Source organism: Triturus cristatus, chromosome 4_2 (assembly GCF_964204655.1).
Source record: "Triturus cristatus chromosome 4_2, aTriCri1.1, whole genome shotgun sequence".
Lineage (NCBI taxonomy): Eukaryota > Metazoa > Chordata > Amphibia > Caudata > Salamandridae > Triturus > Triturus cristatus.
The window spans coordinates 123,757,025-123,777,332 of NC_140586.1; the positions used below are offsets into that span (position 1 = coordinate 123,757,025).

The 20,308-nt window shown below is 42.2% G+C and overlaps 1 protein-coding gene across 2 annotated transcripts in view; it reads left to right on the forward strand.

Moving 5' to 3' along the window:
• SPC24 (SPC24 component of NDC80 kinetochore complex) overlaps window positions 1-19,623 on the forward strand; it is a 95,775-nt gene extending 76,152 nt beyond the window's left edge. For both annotated transcript variants that reach the window (XM_085600760.1, XM_085600759.1), the window contains 5 exons: window positions 331-523; window positions 1,365-1,509; window positions 5,036-5,140; window positions 7,673-7,749; window positions 18,847-19,623. In XM_085600760.1, coding sequence (XP_085456886.1) covers window positions 364-523; window positions 1,365-1,509; window positions 5,036-5,140; window positions 7,673-7,749; window positions 18,847-18,953 — 594 coding nt within the window. In that variant the 5' untranslated portion in view covers window positions 331-363 and the 3' untranslated portion in view covers window positions 18,954-19,623. The remainder of the gene's footprint in view (window positions 1-330; window positions 524-1,364; window positions 1,510-5,035; window positions 5,141-7,672; window positions 7,750-18,846) is intronic.
• Window positions 19,624-20,308: the final 685 nt, after the last annotated feature.

Below are 20,308 nucleotides of genomic sequence, written 5' to 3' on the forward strand. Positions count from 1 at the left end.
TCATCTTCACCAGCAAATGCTGCAGATTCACCAAGCAAAGCATAAACACCAGCATGAAACACGTTTTAATATTTACCAGGCCTGTATGTAATGCTTATGGCTTGCTGACATAATTGATTCAGTGACACCCAGAAAGAGGCCATTGTAGTTAAAGTTTTGTTCTTGTTACCTGATCATTTTCAATACAATTAGTGAATAAATCTATTTCGACAGTGAAAGAATCTTTCGTTTAGTTCCTTATCTTTTTAAAACCAGTAACGATATTTTGAAAGAATCAAAAGCAGATCCATTAATTTTTGCAAATGGCAATCGTTTCTCTTTTCTTCCCAGTTCTCATTTGAGGGACTATATTGGAAAGCAAACATGTTTGCTGAACAGATGAAAGAAATGCTGGAGGTCGGCCATGAGGTCACCAAGATGCTCAACGTTGAAAATAATACTATAAAGAAAACCTTTGATATGCAGGCTATGACCTTGGACAAGCTATTGGAGACTGAAGCATCCACAGCCGACATTGTGAAAGGTACCTAGTGTTTGCTCTTCATTTACGCCTGCTGATGAACATGTACCATTGTCGAGGGTGAACTTTGGGCATTAGGCATAACATGGGCCATTGTGGAGGGTGAATTTGGGGCATTATGCATGTTTTCTGTTTCCCAACTTCAATGATAGCGATGACTGTTTTCTATGACCTCTTTACCAATACTTCCAAACATGCTGATCAAGTAGCTAACACATTTTTCCAAAGCAGTTGGATATCTTCACTGGCGAAGGAATAACCTCTTACACTAGTATATCCACCATATCATGGAGCAGTCCGCCTAAGGAAAGCGATGGCTCGCTGTCATCCATAGATCACTTAGATCAGGGGTTGATGTGTTGAGCCTTCTAGGTTCTCAGCATATCTGCTTCAGGAGGTACCAAGGGTCTTCTCTTGTGCTGTCTTTCCTGCAACACCCCACGTTTGTCTGATTCCCTGTAAGTAGTTGCAGTGTTGAAAGCCGGCATCTTTAGCGTTGTCCAGAGCGTAGATAATGCTGGGTGCTAAAATGACATAAGCAGTGTGCCAGGTTGTGCTGGGAAACGCACATAATTACCCTCTGCATGCCTTGCACATAGACTTCTGGCATGTCTATTCTGTAGAACTATAAAAAATCAGTTAAGTGAGACAAGCTTTCCAGTAACAGAACTTGAATCGTTCAATAAAAACAATATTTGCAGTGGCCTAGAGCTTGTGAAGCCATGAGTTGCCGCATTGGAAGCTTCATGTGGATTGCTCCCCCTCTTCCCTCTGCCTTGTCTACAGAGCGTTATAACCTCTTTGATTTTCAAGTTGCTGTCTTACATGCTTTTTTTCCTTTCAGACTTGTTAAGTTTGGAGGAGGACGCTGCCCAAAAACTACTGGACTCCGTTGACGAGAAGGGGCGGTGCATGGCGCTGCTACGCAAAATCGAAGAAGAATTGAAACAGGCAGGAGAGCAGAATACCAATCTTCAGACCGAAATTAAATATCCTTGACAAAGCACAAGAGCATAGTGTGAAAAGTACTGTAACCTGATACATTTTTTTTATCTCTTAAGTGTCCCTTTGTTGTAGGGTCACGTGTGGGTAAGGTCTTGCTTTCCAGCACTGCTCTCCCAAGAAGGAGGGAGCGATTTTTCTTGCGTGGGTGCAGATCGTTATGTATTTATCCAAAAGCAGTAATAACTGAATTTGTCTTTTTTTCTGTTAATTATTAAAAGGAAATGGATCATCATCAACAGTAGCCTTTGAAGAGCTGAAATTAAATAACACCACTTTATGGGTGGCAGTGTCTTTGCTTTCCCTTAGCACATTGCTTTGGCAGTTGGAAATTGGTTCAGTTTTCTCCTCCTGCAATTAGGATCCCTGAACACTGTCCTGTCCTCATCGCTTGTTGTTTACGGTTTTATGCTTTTGTTTGAATGGCACTTGACATTTCTAGGCATTGAGGTGGTTCTACAGCCCATGTATCCACATTAAGCTCTATCTTTTGGTTTTTTCCGTAGAAAGGTGTACAAATTCTGAAAACCAGCATGCCTTCACTCTTTGTAAATGCCCTTCTCACTCACATGGGAGGAAAAACGGATTAAAACCGTGCCTGCTTGTGTATTGTCTGACTAACTGGCATATAGTACATGAATTTCTTTTCTGACAGAGAGGTAAAAAAAGAACCTTAATAGACATAAAGTGGGTATGCTACATCAGAGCTCCACATGGGGTCTTATCTCGGTAATTTTCTTGGGAGAGGCAATCTTGCCACCTCCGAGCATGCCTTCTGTAATGATTATTCAGGAAATGGAGCTTCCCACAACTTTGCTTTCAACATTGATGAGCTTGTGATCGAGTGCTGAGATTGTGAAGGCCTCCCGATGAGATCCAGCTACTTGCTTGGTGTCCATTTGCCCTTTGACTTCAAGGACTTTCTTTACATTATATTAATTGTTGTTCAATTGCAGTGATGTTCAAGGACTTGTTATCACTCCAAACTTTAGTTGGATCTAGAGGATGAAGAGCATATTATTTTGCTTAATGGGATTCCCTACCTCATGCGTGTTGTTTACATAGACCAAACACTAAGGCATGAACTAAACTCCCCAAAACACCTGAAGAATCCCATCCCTTCGAGACTCAACTACAGAAAGGCAACTCATTCTCTGATAAAGGAGCAGTTTCGCTAGGAAATCCTTCGAAGACCTTGATAACTAATGAAGCATTTCAGAACCCTTGGGATGACACAGAAGAACCATTTAGATTTGCTCCATCAGTGTCCACGATTTCCAAACATAGACGTATATTTAGACCTCGTAAAATGAAACCTGGTTTTCCACGTCAAAAGCTGCCCAATTTGGTATACCCCACTGACGTTATGACCTCATTCCATGCTAGTGTCACCAGATTGAATATTTCAGTGTCTACATCTCAGATCAGAATATCTGTTGTTATCTGTTATTTTAAAACTCTTCAACACTGAGCACCATGGAAACCATTGTAATTGTTAGTTGAATTTACTAAAACTGCCAATGAAAATGACCAGACTCCAGCTACAATATATATGTGGTAACTCGATGACTGATTTTAAAAAGTAAAAACCTACAGAACCAGAACCTGCTTGTCTCTTTAAGATTTCCTTAATGCCTCTGCAGTAATTGAAAGTACCTCTCCTCTGCTTATTTGTCGGTTTCCCCCAGACCTCCCATGCTTTACAACCACTCTGATGAGTGGCTTGACTGCATTGCACTCCTGGTAGGCATGTTTATTTGCCATGTGATCGCAATCATAGATTTGCAGTTCTACCCTGAGAAAACATGAAAAATCTCAAGAAATAGTTAATGAAGACTTTTGGGTATCTAACCAAGTGAATGTGGGAAGTTTTGTGGTTTTCTGAATTGGCTTCTATTTCTTGCCATTCATCCTTCCTTTGGGTTGAAAGTAACTAGTTTGATACTCGAGACCCATCTAGGCTATGTATCTGCTGTGTTCAGGAAGTTCTCGGCTTGGTATTTGAGCTTATTGTAGAATTTGCCACAAATAAGCTGAAGTGGATACGCAAAAGGCTTGGAAAAAGGAGACTTTCCCAAATCTCTTTGCAAGTTGGCAGACATGCAATGTTTAGTTAATCTTGCATTTTTAAGGCATGGAACACATTTATTTTTAGAAGGAAGTTTCTCTCTGTAAAAGTGTTTGGAACCTCACATTGGTGGATACATCCAGTGTTCACAAATTAATTGAAAATTCTTCCCATAATGAAGAACATGGATTACAAGTAAATAGCGTTTTCTTCTCTCTTTCTCTTTTAAATCTTATATTTATTTCATTTTCATCAAGGTTGCAAATCATTGCATGGGTTAACTGACTACATAAAGTCAGACACTTTTCAAACACACTGGTCCAGCATCCATTTGCAGTATGGGTGGTTTGAGAATAATACAGGGCATTTTTAGCTGTAGCATATCCCCTCTCCTCACTCCCTCCTCCAATTCACTAACCTCCGTGACCTCCATTTCTCAACTTTATCGAAGAGTACCTCTCCCTCTTTGTCCAATGACTTCAGTCCAATTCTACATACTCCTTTAATTGTTTCGAGATCCCCCCCCCTTCCCTAGGGTAACCGCGGACAGGCCATCTCAATTTTGGGTATGCCCAACCTTTATTGCTTTATTTGACGTGAGAGGTGGCTTGTGAATGGTGCACAAGTGTCTGATATGTGATGAGGTAGAAGTTGTTGGAGCCAAGAGCCGTCCAAGTTTGATACAGTGTGTGTTCCAGCTTCTCTTATTAATGTTGTGCACTTGTAGGTGAAGTCTGTTTTCACAGGTCTCCATATTCTATGTGTTGTGGTTATTACTATCTGTTTGTGTACCATGACCAAAAGATCAGTAATGGACTGGTTTTTTGGTGGATCCAGAATTGTGGAATTACCCTCAGCACAGCTCTTCTTCCATGTGATGTGAGTGCACAATCTAGTGCAGAGTGCAATATTGAACACCTTGTGACAAGGTGCCTGCTCCAATCATCTTGTTCTACAGCATAGCCTATGTCGGTTTGGATGGGTTCTCGATTTAGTTCAAGCTGCTTTTTGACCTCATGTGCTCTAGGTAGGAAAGGGTTCAGTTACTTTCGGATGCCTGACTCGTCTCATGAGTAGTATATACAGCCTTCACGCTTCCTGGTTTTGAAAGTTTGCTTTTTTTTAGTATGTTCTGCTCAATGCAGAGCTGCTAGGCCGCATTGGGCTTTATCCCTGGGACTCCATTCAACAGGACATTTTGGGTGCACTCATCACTGTTGTACTTAATGGTCTTGTCATTTTGGTTTTTTTCCGACTACTCCATTTCAGAATATATTTTGATGTACCGGCTTTTAATCTTCCTTTGGAATGTTTTGTCCAAAATTGCAAGAATAAATAATGTGAGGGAAGTATTTCTATTAACTGAATGATTGAAACGCAAAACAGAATGTCTGCATCCTCTGTATAATCCCAAATACGATTTTTCCTTACATCATTTGATTTACATTTTTGACAAAAGAGCTGGAAGAACTTAAGGAAATGGAAACCGAAATGCAACAGATGCAGCAAGAAGTGAACGAGGACACCACAGAAGTGATTCCCTCTGCACGGTCAGTCCTGAAGGGTGACTTTGCCTTTATCGAGCCTTAGTGCTCTCTTTTAGTGGGTGCAATGTACTCGGGAATTGTACATAATTTCTGTGGAATTGGCAATAATTTTTTCTTTATCTGATAATGTCCCTAGAATTTGCTGCCCCATTTGCTTATTTGAGAAAGTGAGATACTGTAGAATTTCTGTGACTCTGGTATGATATTCTTGCAGTAAAGGACCTTGTCAAACTATTTTCCAAAGACTGCCTGCTTGAACCTGAAGAAAGCCTAAATGGAGTATAGTTTATTCAGTCATGGAAAGGGAGAGTGGGTATTTGTTTATCTATAAAGAGATTTATTAACATCTAGTTGTACAACATGAAAGGTACAACTACAACAAGTGGCACAAAATACTATTCAGAAGTTAGTTTAAAAAATGAACAGATTGGCACTAGTCCCACGTGTTGAGTAAATTAATACAGTTACCAAACCCTCAAAATCTCCTCTTAACCTAGGTGGAATTTGTTTCAATATAAATTTGCTATTGCTTACTTTTCATTGTGAAGTCATGCTGGGGAGGAGTGACAGATGTATGAGGGTGCAGAGGCTGTGACTATGATCCTTTCATATACAAGTCTGATTCATGACACACTCTTTCCTGGCACTTCAGTCTTTCTGTGGTGATCCAGACATGTGACTGACTGCCCAGCATTGTTTATCTTTCAGTCATTTGGTATGACATGACGGAACCAGATCTAGCCTTTCAGATGCTAATCTGTCATGCGAATGCCCTCACCCGGCCATACTGGTCTTCAAGAGGTGATCCTGGCGAGTGACTGACAATTGCTTAGTCCTACCAGTGATAATACTGACATGGGATAACCTCTTTTGGCAGTCTGCTTGTGTTTCAGAGTTGGGTCTTAGAAATCACCACAATAATGTCAAGTTGCCCCTAGTCGTTTACACCTTGAGACATTTGGGGCTTTTTAGTCTATAGCACCATGTTTTCTTTACTTGTAGTTTTGTTTTTTCCTCATTAGAAATGTGGGCCGCAAAGTCTCCTATATGTGATATATGGTTACTCAATTAAACTCCATTTTAGGTACCCCTTTACTAATTTTCTGTCCCTTGAAATCTGTTGTCTGCTCTGCTGCCAGGGTGACTACGGGAAGCAGCTATTTTTATTGTATTGCACCCATCTTATAGAATCTTTATTGAAAGCCTACAGAGCATAATAAGCTTATTTCCTGGTCCATTATGAAGCCATTGGTAGTCCTCCATGCTCTGTAATTGGCAGAAAATTACAAACCTCAGTTTGTGAAAAGGGGGATAAAAGCTGGTAAATCTCATATCTAAAAATTCCAATACTCAAGAAATGAACCCCATTTCAGTCTTCTGCAACGGAGACGAAACCAGCAAGATAAGTACATTTTATTTGAACAGTTTTGTTTAATGTTTATATTTTTACTGTTTTTTTTCATGTTTACTGTTTTATTCAATTGTATTTGCTTTTAGAGAGGCTTCAATCCAGGGTCTTATCCATGCTTTAGAAATTAAATGATTGATGTGCATGTAATCATTGATCATCCGAAAAACATGGCTTTGTCTTGGCTGCATGAACATGTCCAAGAATGGCATTTCTTTTGATTTAGCCTCTTCCGATGACTAATCTAGTAGATCGTAAGGCACACTCATTCCCGATCTTGGTAACAAACACAATGCTAGCAGTGCCTGTCTACTGAGAAACGCTGTGTCAATAAAACAAAACTTTTACAGAACCATGGCAACTGGCTGCCATTTTACAACAAGTTGCCAAAAGTGCATCAATGACCACATAGGGTTTTACTTAGACGACCAGGATTCTAATTTTCGGGACATGGTGTCTAGGAGGTGTCCTAAAAACTAGGAGATGATTGTCTTATGTCCTTTTATGGGCATTGTTCCATTTGATGACTACCCTGCTTCTATGTGACGTTCAGCTTACAGGAGTAACAATTCCCCCAGTTTGACGGTAGAAAGACTCAGAGGCAAATACAATATTTTGTATGCATTATAGGGACAAAAATAAATTCCTGCACAAAGGAAAGAACTTACAATGACAGATCAGTGGGTTAGTTGCCTTCTGCCTAGACCGAAGTACAATCTGCTAGATATAAGTTTGAATCCGAACTGGTCCGATTTAACTGCTTCCACTAAATGTGGTATGACGAAAGGCTACGATTAGTTGGATATTATTAAACCATTTAATTGTAAAGCACTCCAGTCGATAAACTTGTTTTGTGCGTCATTCAGTCAAATCAGTGTGAATTTGTTCTAGTGAGAACCATGCTGCTTGTGAAACCTCTCACTGAGCATACAGGAGAGAATAGCTTCATGTAAGTGTTTTTAAAAGAACCCTAAGCTGTATTAACAATTGTCTGTCCTTTAGATCTGATATAGTGATTGCAAGTGTATTCCCATACTTTAATTAAACTTCTTTTTAAAACCACAACTGCTCAAATAATAGAACATTTATGTTCCTGTGTCATCAAAGTTTTTAATTTTTTTTTTCAGGTACTTAGCCCAGCTGTACCACAAGGTCACCAAGATAGACTGGGATTACAGTGCTGAGCCCACTCTGGTTAAGGGCAGTATCCTTGAGCTGGTCCATATTATTATTGTATATATATATACATTTGCCACTGTTCTCTGAGGTACCAGTTACCGGTGTGATCTTTGCCTAATTCCTTGCTGTTCATACTCTGCTTTCATTCGGTCACTTTGTCTTCTGACTTGCTCCTTGGTAACTTTCTTTCTTCTCCAGATCACTCTTAATTATCTTTCTACAAGTGTTGCTTGATCTTTTCTCATCCTTCAAAACTGTAGGTCATTCAATTCTACCTCTGTTGCATTGCTTTCTCCACATTCCTGACTCTTCACTTTGGCTCTGTTTTGTTCTTCCTTTATATACTTTCACTGTACTATTACCACGCCTCAATGCCCCTTTAGTCACGCCTGACTCTCTTTATTTTCGAAAGTCATAATCTCAGTTCCCAGCAGTCGTATTCTATCCAATATAGGGTATATATAACTTCTTCACTTTAGGGATTTGCATCATTGTGAACGGTAGACCTCTACTTGCCTTCAATCTCAGTGAATTGGCAAGCCAGTGAACTGCCAACTGTATTCCTTCTTCCTGGGCAGGAATATCCAAAATAGGTCCAACCGGTCAGGGCCTGTGTCATTTCTCCTTCGTTGCATTCTGTAGAATATCTCTGCACCTCTGTGGGGTCCTGGGCGTCCTTTCAATGTTTAAAACTTCATTTTAGAATGGGTGTCCTTTTAATGTTTAAAACTTCATTTTAGAACAAACTTGGAGCAGAAAACCAACCTGTTGGAAGCAAGCTTATATGTTCTGTTCCTTTTTTATATTATATACATAAATACAATTAAACCAGAACATTAAAAAAATGTACATTGGACTGAAATTGCCAAAATGTCCAAAACATGACCGAAGAAAACACATTAAGTAAGTTGTGCTCCCTGCGATTATTTTTTTTTGTTTAAACAAGCAGTGTCAATGCCAATAGGTTACACCATTGGGACCTAATGGCTCTGCAAATGATTTTTATCCATGCTGAACAGCATGGCTAACGAATAAAAAAAATAAAATGACTTGCCCGCCTGTGCCATTTTGTAGACGCATGCACACTTTTGCAAAATGGTACAGGCACTTTTTTCTGTTTACTTAAATATCGTTTTTAATTGCCTTTTCTTTAAATTTAAGTCTGGTGTAAAGTGAAGCATCACAGAAGTGTGGGGGGGCATAACAGGTGAGACCGCAACGTTGAGTGGATGGGGAGAAGCACCCTGATGAGTAGCCAACATCGGAACGTACATGAGCCCGAGCGCAAGATGGGGTGGCGAGAACCACATGGTTGACATTGAACAATACGGACTGTAGGGTGGGAGAACTACACTATGGATACTACTGGCAAAAGCATGTGCTCTCATGGAGTGCTTAAGTAAAAAAAAAAGTGCTTGAAAGGCAAGCAATGAAAGCATAGAACCTAGCCAACCGGAGGTGTTATCGGAGAGGCAACGTTTCATAGGGAAATTAACGCAAGATTGATAAGTTGGGACATGAATAACAAACAGGCAAATGTTACAGGAAAGCCAACCATTGTTAACCAATGGCCAGGCTCCAAGCTACTGTGTTCTTTTACTGACCCGCTGAGCTGCTGTGTTGCTGGAGTCCGTGTTGTCCCTGTGGAGCTACAGGTGGGGCGTATTTGCATTGCTGCTCCTCCATTGTTGTGCGGCGGCTGGTTTGCCACGTTCCCACTGCTTCGGCTTCAGAGGCTGGGGGGCGCGGCAGGCTGCTTTGGGTCACAGCGGGAGCCACCCGGCCCAGCCGCCTATCTGTACCGTTTGTCTCAGGCCGATTGTTCTTCGACCCGCTGCCGGATTGACAGACTGTGGTGGGGGTAGTGGCAGAGGCACAGAGTTTTGTGATCCCATTGTGTGCCACTGCCGTCTGGACTTCTTCTCCGCCTCTTTGTCAGTGCCCGAGCCTGAGCACCCTCAGCAAGAGTCAGATAAGTGCTTGGTGTTTGGAGCATGTGCTGGGTGCTCCTGATTCTAATTTAATTTAAATTACTTTTATATTTTGACTTGACTGACAGACAATCCACATGCTTAATCCAACCTTCAGCCTGAAATTGTGACTATATCCAGGAATTGTGACATGACTTGATCAATCACAATCGCAAATAGTGATTTTGGAAGGGACTAACAGGTCTTTGTGTTGCAGTATTTTTGTCATGGCCTTATGTGGGTTTATATTTTCTCAGTATCACCTCCTGGAGGAGAGTGTATTTTTCTAAGAATTGACTTACCCTTTGCTAATATAGCAATACTGCAGCCACGATCCATTTTTTAGGTCGCTATACAGGTACCTATTAGAGTCTACACGAGTCTACTAATTAACCCCTTCGGTGCTCATGACGGAACGGTTCCGTCATGAGCCACGGTTGAGCTGTGCTCATGACGGAACCGTTCCGTCATGACCACGCCCGCGCAGGAAAAGATCAGCACAGCAGGGGAATCCGTCCAGCATGGAAGGGGTTAAGACTCCTTATATCAGGAATGAGATCTGGTAAGGTGCGGTGTAAGGCTCAAGCCCCAATGAAAAGAAAGCGCGAAAGAGAGACTGCTCTGGGAAATCTTTCTGCAAAAAGGAAGCCACAAATCCAACCGGACAGGTCTGTTGTCAATGTCGATCCCCTCCCACAGAGGAATCAAAGTGCCTCTTATGACCCGGACCTAGATTTCGACGCGAGCATGGAGCTTCATCCAGAAAGTAGCCCAAAGGTTCAAACTACTTCAGATCGCACTGTGAGCTTGCAGTCAGGCCAGGTTGATGACAAAGATAGTTGCAAAGAAGATAAAAAGTTGATGGATCATCATAACTCATCAAAAATTACAGATTACTTTCGGCCAGCAAATAAACATGATAAATCACAACAATTAAATAAGAATGTCAAATGTCAACCAGAAGGGATGGTCGCTACTTGCCTTGCCCAGACCTCTCCACCACCCAACTCGACCTCTCCACCACCCAACTCAATATTCTACCAAATGAGCAGCCAAATGAGTATCCATCAAGTAGATCTCCTGTGTATGCCCCAGAAGAAGTGGTTGATACAGGCCCAGCCCCGAAAGGTACTGCTGGGTGGGCACCTAAATTCTTTGTTTTTCCTGAGTTTAAATTATACTGCGAAGAGGATTCTTTACCTCCTTTAGTATCCGATGATGGGCCTAATACAATCTCACTGGAAGTAACTATAGAAGATGAGAGAAACAAAATGGCACGGATAGTGACTCTCGGAGAAAACCCTTCGAATCTGTGGACCGCTATACTGAACTCTATGCAAGCAACAGTATTGGCTCTAACTCACCATTCATACAAAATGGATATTCAGGTGGATTTGCTGAACAAGATGGCTGTATTTGTGTCCGGAATTGACGAGAAACTCAAAAAACTAAACGCACTAGTCACAAGGGCCCAATCAAATCATTTAAATGATTTTCAAGTCTGTTCCTGTAAGGAGGTAGTCGAGAAACTCGTACAACTTCCAGTTATAATGCAAGCCATACTGGGCGAAGTTAAAAACAACCTCGGCCCCAAGTTTCGACCCGGCACTCTATTGAATGAGGTAATACCCAGTCCTAAGAACAAAACTTCATGGAGCAGATTGGTTTCCAGTGAACGGCCACCAGAGGAAGAATCTGTGGATTTAGTTGAGACTAACCCCGAAACTCCGTCCGGGGTTCTACATGAAACATCTGAGGACGGTAGCATAAAAACTATTGCTTCAACCCCACCGCGACAATCCAAAAGGGAAAGGAAACATGCGAGAAAAAGAAGGAATAACATCTGCTCAGGCAATTTAGAGAGCTTCTTTCCCCCCCAAACTCCGGAACAGGGTGATCAGGATTGTCTATGGACGACTCAAATGGGCCCAAAGTCTCAGGGTTCCATCGTGGCCTCATCTCAAGCTGTTGTTCACAACAAGGTAGCATCCCTTAAAAATCTAAGGGCATCTCGTTCCTCATCTAACACACCCTCACTGTTACACAGCTCCCAACCAGAGGGAACATGTAGAGCTCACCTTGTCAGCCGAGAGGACATAATATCACCCGCGGGGAATCCGCAAGCGAAAGAATGCTTGGTAGAAGAATCCATCATACCACCCCAAAGTGAACAGCCTCTCCTGGAACCCCAGTTTTAGGTAGCAACTGTTGGTAGTCAACTAACCTTAAAAAGCGGTGTCGGTCCTAATGAACTAATTGGTTTAAACAACTCGGGTCAGATGCTGCTGTGGATCCCAGAATTTAAATCGAGGGGTTCTCAAGATATACTAAATCGTTTAAACATCCTAAAACTGCTCAAAGCAGTGCCAAGCTTGGCCCATGTAAAGTCTGATGACATCTTTCCAATTAAGTTTCTGCCGGCAAGAAGACGTCAGCTTGCGGATCCCACTTTAGTTACCTTCTCATCCTCTGTGTTTCCGGCTGTGATTCTGGAAAAGAAAAAGCCCCTAAAGGCCTGGGGCATCGAAGTAACAGCCTATCATGGAGACAGATATCCCCACGTATTGCTTGCAGGGCCATCATCAAGTGAGCAACCAGTCCCCACTGTGTCTGTACTAAAAGGAGCTGGCGGTCTATCACAAATCCGACTCAGATCTCACTAAAATGTCTGTTAGAGTAACTAACGACATAACCGCTGACTGGCCACTACGATTGGTTACAACTAATGAGCAACAATCTTCTTGGAGTTGGTTACCGCAGGCGTTGTCTCGAGCCGGGAGCAGCCAAGACTGCGAGGGAAGTCCCCCAAAAATGATTCCGAGCGGCCTGGAAGTTTGCTCTTGGAACATTAACGGCTTACAGAAAAAACTTTCAGACCCAGAATTCACAGGATTCCTGCAAACCTTTAATATCTTAATGTTCCAGGTAACTTGGGCGCAGACGTCTCTCCCGCTCATTGGCTAAAGGGAATACACAAAATTAGCTGAAAGAAAGAGTGCCTATGGGAGGGCAAAAGGGGGTCTGGCAATTTATATAAATACTAACATAATTTTTGAAACGGTGGAAGTGTATGTGGACGACCCAAATATGCTGGTAATAAATCTGGAAGGTCAGGATAATGACTGCAAAGAATCAATTATCATCGCAAATCTGTACATCAATCCAAAGCAGAAAGCGACATCTTCTAGGAGAATAGCATCTCATCTATCCCAGTTAAAAGACAGCCACAACAAGGCACAATGGCTAGTTTCTGGTGACTTTAAACTCAACCTTTTTCATTTTCCTTCGGAAGAACATAGAGACGCAGTGGGCCCCCTCCAAGAGCAATCAATGCCATCAATCTTACGGAGGAACAACTCAGGTGAAGAACTCTTAAAGCCTGTGAACTATTGGGCCTGCTGGTTCTAAATGGCCGAAAATCATCTGATATTTCACCTGGTTGGTCAAGGGTTTGTGGTGACAGTCTCAATTATAGACTATACCCTCGTTTCAATGCCCCTTTACCATCAGGTCTGCGATTACATGATATGACATCGTGTGGAAAGCGATCACAACCCTCCGGTAATCAAGGTGAACATATCCTTGCGCAAACTTGAGGCTTTTTTCATACATTGTTGGGAGAAACACACTCAGAAAATCTGAAACGCCTGAAGTGGAGCCCTGGCTCCATTAAGTCATTAGCGCAGGATGGGGTCACAAGTCTACAGGACCTAGCCCAATGTGAGCTCAATCCAATAGCGACTTGGGAGACCGTCGCCAATAATATGTCTAAAACCCAAAGTGAGATGAGTCACAAGAAGGGAACTCAACTTGATCATGGCAAATCGATAATTCTGCCCGTTCAAATTCGGAACATGAGAAAGGAAACCGGCAGACTCTTTCGGCAATCACACCAACATCCAAGAGACCTGGACCTACTACAACAGCTCTATAATGAAAGACTGGTATATGAAAAAACAGTCACAGTGGAACAATTTATCTTAATAAAAACACAAGTATGTGAATATAAACTTAAATCAAGTTATGACAACACCTTATTGAGATACACAAATGACTTCATTTAATCATATTAAGCATAGAAAAAGGTCAACATGTCAACCTATTAAATAGACAAATGCATGTCAAAATCATCATTTTCAATTACTAAGGGTGTAAGTGAAGTGAAAAGTGCAACATAAATCGGGATAAGTGCAGACGAAGTGAAGGGGAAGGTCGTGTGTTTTAGAACATCCAAAATGAATTTGAAGACCTAGCCTGCCACTTAAATGGCAACAACACAAATGCAATAACATTAGCAAGAAAAGCAGTTGTACAATCACTGTCAGTCTTGTGTATTGAACAAAGGGAAAAGTCGTCGACGTTTCGACCCCTAATCGAGCCAGCAATTAGGAAATCTTGGAAGCGGGGTCTTCTTCAGGACCAGCGGGGGGTAGGGAAGATGGACTTACACCTAGAGATAATGAGTAGTATTAATATGGTGTGTCTATGGGATCATTAATTGTCATGAGGTAGAAATAAGATGATATTTACCAGCAACAGCAAGGAAAACTCATGCTGGATTAGTTGTGGAGTGGGCCCGAACGGCTCCTAAAACAAAACAAAAAGACGGAACAAGGGGAGATTGTACATCTGTATGGGGTCTCAATTGGGGCCTACTGGCCAACGCAAGATGGTGTGTTACTCACCATTCACTGTTGAACAACCGGTGCTATTGATGGCAATATTCTTGGCGGTATGTGATGAATCACAGTGGGCAGTGGTTCAAAAGTAACCAACGCTGGGGGGGTAAAGAAATGGATTTCAATTCACCACTTAGTTCGGAGATGTACCTAAGCCAAATAGGGTACAAACATCAAAGGACCCACACAAGTGAAGAGAAAACTTTGGCGGCAAATGTATCTAAAGATATCTAAAAAAAATCTAAAAAGGGAGTCACCGTGAGGGGACAGTATGGACAGCGCTGCGGTGTTTTGAGGATATAATTCCGCTATGTTAAGAACAACACCCAGCGTGTTACAGACTTAACACGTAACAAGCCTCAGCCTCTGAAAGCCCGGACAATAAATATGAGGCAAGCGAAGGTACGGGATTAATCTCGCAGCGTTTCACAAAATCAAAAATAAAATAGAACCGCCTAACGGCTCTAAAGCATGGAGACTATTTACATATGGTGCTTATTATAGTTAGACCCAACTAAGATGTGGCCAGCAACGGGAGATTGCCAAATGGAGAGGTGAAGAGGGGCAGCTAAAAGAAAGTGAGAAGCGCGGTGAATTGCAATCTCATTAGAGAACGCGCGCTTGCTCCGCGGCATGACATACCTCCCAGGTAGCGTCGACAACGTCTGACAGCTAACCCCGGGAAGTGTCAAGTCGCTCGTTAAGTAGCTGACGAAAACAAGTACGTCAGCGAGAGGCACGTGACGCGCCCATTGGACCGGGGCAGGGGGTGTGTCTGTATCAACGCAGCTGAAAACTCAGATGCTGCAAAACTGAAAGCGTTAACACCCGAGCGGCAGACAACGCTCAATGGCGCGCGAAGGGCACTTAAATGTGTCAATTGAAACTGCTGTGTAACAGCTTACACTCTAAGTTTCTTGTTTACAACATTGAAGCATAATTTCAACAATGTGTGTTGATGCAAAAAATAGGTAAAGCCACTTAGTCAAATATACGTCAGCTTGGAAACCATGAGCATAAAAAAACAAATCATAGAACAGCATATAACATGGAGGCAAGCAATAACGTATCCTATTTAAAATGTATGCAACAAGGTGGTGACCTGACTGCAAAAGCAGCTTACATTCTGAAGCAAAGATAGATCGCGATAACAATATATGTCTAGATAGAGTGTAGTTCAGATTTTAATAAGGGAATAGTAGGCCAAAGGGCGGAAAAATGTGTCATGCAGCAAATGATTATGAATGGTCAAGATTACCCCAAATTTACCTGTAAATTTGGGGTAATCTTGACCATTCATAATCATTTGCTGCATGACAGCGGAAAACACTCTGGTGTCTGGATTGAAATTAACTTGCAAAGGGGCAACTGTGCTTACAAGAAATTTTTAGAAAACAGTGTTACGACGCTAGATCTGGGTGACCTTTGGAATTCTAATAGCTCTGGGCAAATCTGTAAGAAGCTTGTAAATCTACAAAACTGCATAGTTGGATGGCAGACAAAGAAACACTGTCAAAACGTCGGCACGGGTGGCTGGTGTTGAAATCGTATTCCACTCTAAAAGAATCTGCCCTGCTAGCCGCACCTTACCACCGGAAGATCAAACAGTCATTTTTGGCCCTAAAATTTGGAGAAATACCCACGCTAGACCTCATGCCAAAATGGAGGATGTCTGGTTAAAGTGAAGACCAGTCCTGCCGTCTATGCCACCAGGGGTCTGAATCTTCTTTGAACGGGGAATTGGGTCCTACAGGCATGCACTGGTGGATTTCATGGACCCAAACAACATCATGCTGAACATTAGATTGACTCAGTTATTGATCTATTTTCAGAAAATGATCAGCTAATAGGATATGCGATGTGTAATCTGGATGGGGTCCCTGAATGTAATTCTAAACTGTAATAACTCGGAAACCTCTAATGTTAACCTAGCACGCACAGAAACTGTGAAGGACGGGCTGCTAGGGACTGAAACTAGTAGCTCCCTATTCCGTTAGACTCAGATAACTACTTTATTTATTTCTGAATTTTTAGTGATGTGAATTCTTGCAAAATTGCTTTTAACCCCTTCGCCGCGGCACAAATTCCGCCGCGGCGCTGGGGGGGTTTGGGGTCAGCGCGGCGCCACCATGCTCATGACGGAACCACTCCGTCATGAGTCACGGGCGAGCTGTGCTCATGACGGAGTGGTTCCGTCACAACTCCGCCCACTTGCATTGTTCGCCCGCACAGGCGGGGAATCAGTGCCGCGTGGGCGGAGCGGCCGCCAACGGCCGCACCATGACGGAACCACTCCGTCATGAGCACACGGCGCCCGTGGCTCATGACGGAGTGGTTCCGTCATGAGCAGGGAAAGGGTTAATAGTGGGTCTCACAGTCCATCTGGCACTGTATTTATACTTCCTTAGTCCCGCTTATAGGCATTTTAACTACATATATTAATTTACTTAAGGGACATTTTAGTTATCTGTGTGGAAGGCTTGTTTTTTTAGACATCAGTGTAACTATCGATTCCTGTTTAGTAACTTTTTATCTAACATAGATTAGTGTTTGGTATCCTGAATACAATCTCTACGAAGGCAAGTTGAAGGGAGCAAAGGGTATGTAGCGTGAAGAGTCGAGGTTGTACTAGTTGTATGACATACCCGCTTTTTATCTTTTACATTTTTTATTCGTTATGTATTTTTTAACCGTGAGATTTTGTTTATGGTTTTAATTGACTAATAAACTAATAATATACTACTGTATACTGTCACCGTATGTCTTGCCACAGACAATGCAGCACTGTCTAGTAGGCAGGATCTAAAAACTACTGTATGTGCATCCAAAGTTTATGCATTGGAGTCCCATTTCTAAGTGGAGAAAGAGAAATCTTACGAGTGTGGGAAATCGTGCCTAGAACGAATGCCTTCTTAATAAGAGTCCATAGAATCCATTAGAATCTAGGATTTAAACAAAATGGTCTCAGCTAGGGTCATTTTTCTTTCATTAATGACCCTTCTGCTGGGTTAGATTTTGGTCTGTCAGAGCATTTCTGTTCACGTATGCAACTCTTGTGGCCCCGTTCTGTTTTGCTCTGTGGGATTTTTGACAAATCCATTTTTCTTATACAACCTAACATCCTGGTAATTCTCTTACGGACCTGACCACAAAGTGGATGTAAAATAATATCTTTCTTTTTTCCTGGGAGTAATCCTCATATGTGCCCCTAGGTAAACCAACTGTTCACATTACAGGACAAATTGGTGTGTGTGTTGTCCCCAAACACTGCAGCAGGACAGAGAAAACATACATTTAAAGCTGGATTGGTCAAGGAAGAGGGCGCTCACCCTAAGGATGAGTAAAAAATACAGCTAAAATTATGGTTCAGAATGGAGCTCCTTGGTCAGCAGTGAAGGGGCATAAGGAGAGAGCAAGACCTTATTATTGTAGAAAAAAGCTTCATGGTTCTTTGAATAATGGTTGACTCAAAGGTACATATTCATTATGTGCATAGTGGATTTCAAGTATAATGAGCTGTCACAAAAGCATATAAATCCATAAAAGAAACGGTTGTTGTAGGACTGCTTTGTGTGCAGTGGATTCCAAGTATAATGAGCTTTAACAAAAGCAATTAAATCTATAAAAGATAGTAGTGTTGGAGAACTGCTTTTATAGGTAAGTAACTTGTATACACAGGTCTACAACCTTAGCTTTCTTATATACAATGGAAACACAAAAGAGCTCTTGGGGGTAATATGCATGCTTCTGGGAGAGGTTCCTTCTTCCAAGAGGGCTGAGATCCTCTGACTGTTCTTAAAAGAGAAATGCCGCTGGTGGAGGTCCTCGTGGCACCTTTTCATAAGGACCCTACAACACATTTTCTTTCACACTGAGGGTGACATTGATCACTTCCTCTGTATAGCGTGACCCTGGTCTACCACACTCTGTTGACCTCTGCCTCATCAGTATCAAGTGATGGTCTGCTTCTCTCTTTTAACTTGTACTTCCTTGAGGCTGAGGGGTGCTGATATTAGTGAAACTCTGCTCATTGGCCAAGGGAGAATCTAATTAAGTCTTGAGACCGATCATAGTTATGGGACTGGCAGGGGCAGCAACAGTTCACAGTGGTAGGTATTGTCACCATAACAGGAAACTTGACATAATTGTAACTTTTTATCTAAATCGTTCAAGAAGATTGATAGGTGGGTTGCAGAGCTCAGGGCGATGGTTGAATCCACAGGATTGTCAAACACTGTGTGCCTGAGGATAAGTTGTCAGATTGGATGAAGATTTTATGGCTGGTAGGGGGAGGGTGGGCAGAACAGCAGAATGTTTCTTCCAGGTGCTAGGAGCAAGGCCTTGTCACACTTCAAAATATATTAAACTTCTGTATTTTTCTCTTGTAAAGGGCGAGTTGCTCTTGTTAGCTGCCCCAATGTACATCTTATTCCGTTAACACAACACCAATTTTCCTTCACACCATTTCTTCAGTACATTACGGCGGGGACATCGCGAAGCCCATCAACATAGACAGCACAAAGCACAGCAAGAGCTTCATCTGTGACTACCTGTGGAGCCTGCTTCCCACAGACTGGTAATGACTTCAATCAGGAGACACCTGACTTTCAACGCCTCCCTGTGACTTTGTCCCTTCAAATGCCAAATACAGCTCTACAGAATGGTCCAGAAGATGTTCTTCTAAGTTAACGTGTTGGGGGATTAGCGAACTCCCCGTGTTTTCGAGCATCCTCAGTGATTGTCACCTGAAGACGCTGGCCTCAGAGCGCAAACATTGCAGGCGCTAAGGTTGCGTATTCTAAAGAAAACATTGAAAACACAGAGCTATAAATGCGACTTGGCTTGGCACTTGAGCGCTATTAAACCTTTCTTCATCCGCGAGAAATGGGAAAATATTGGAACGTCTGAAGACGTCAGTTCATGGGCAGTATGGCTGCATCTTTCGTGGACTACACAACTGTAATGCAATCACCAGTCTTGCTCCCTGTTCATCAAATGTCTTTCATTTTTTTATCTGTAGCTGCCGAAAATAATATATAGATTTAGAAAATATGTATTGAATGGGACTGTTCAAGTTCATGAAGAGAACTAGCTGGCATCTTTCATAAATAGTTTTTCGTTGCTGCTTTTTTCTTCTTGATTATGTACACTTGACTGAAACAATGTAACTGCGGCTCTTTTGCTAGAACACTGTGTATATAAATGATCCTTGATTATGATACCACATATTAAACTTGAAAGTAAAACATGGCTTTTGTATAAACGATGAATTATGCTAAACGGGTGTGCCCAATGTTGTTCTCGGCTTTTCGTGTCTACTTCCCAGGGAACTTGTCGAGGTGAGCAGCAAGGGATTCTTGTAGTATTTTTGGGGGGAAGGTGGGTCAGATATGGAGGGGGGGGGGGGATATTTCCAAAGTCATTTTTATTCCTCGCTCCCCACCTACCCTGATGCCTTAATTAGGTCTTGCCTACCAGACTGCTTTTAGCTGTTGGTGGAAGACTAGTAAACTAAGGCAAAAATGTACAATGGGTTTAGAGCCTGCCCTTTGCTTACCATTGGTTGGCTTTCTTGTCACTCTCAGTTGCTTTCTTCTTATTCACTGGCTTTCATTCATCTTTGTTTATCCCTTCCTTCGAACATAGCGTCTTTGCCATCCTTTTGACTGTCTGACTGGTATCATTTAACTGCTCTCATTCTGTAACATTTTTTTCTTTCAGCACTCAATGAGTGCACATGTGTTCTAGCGCTCTCAATTCTATACAACACCCCTCCCACCTCGCCATTGCTCCCTCTCCCATCCTCACTGACTATTCAGTACTTTCCACACCCTTTCATGTTTTTTCTTTTTTTTTTACGTTTCATTAGCCCAGCTTCAAGCGTTTCCTTTGCTCTTCTGACCCCCCACCCCACTCACGGTTCTGTCCCTGCCAC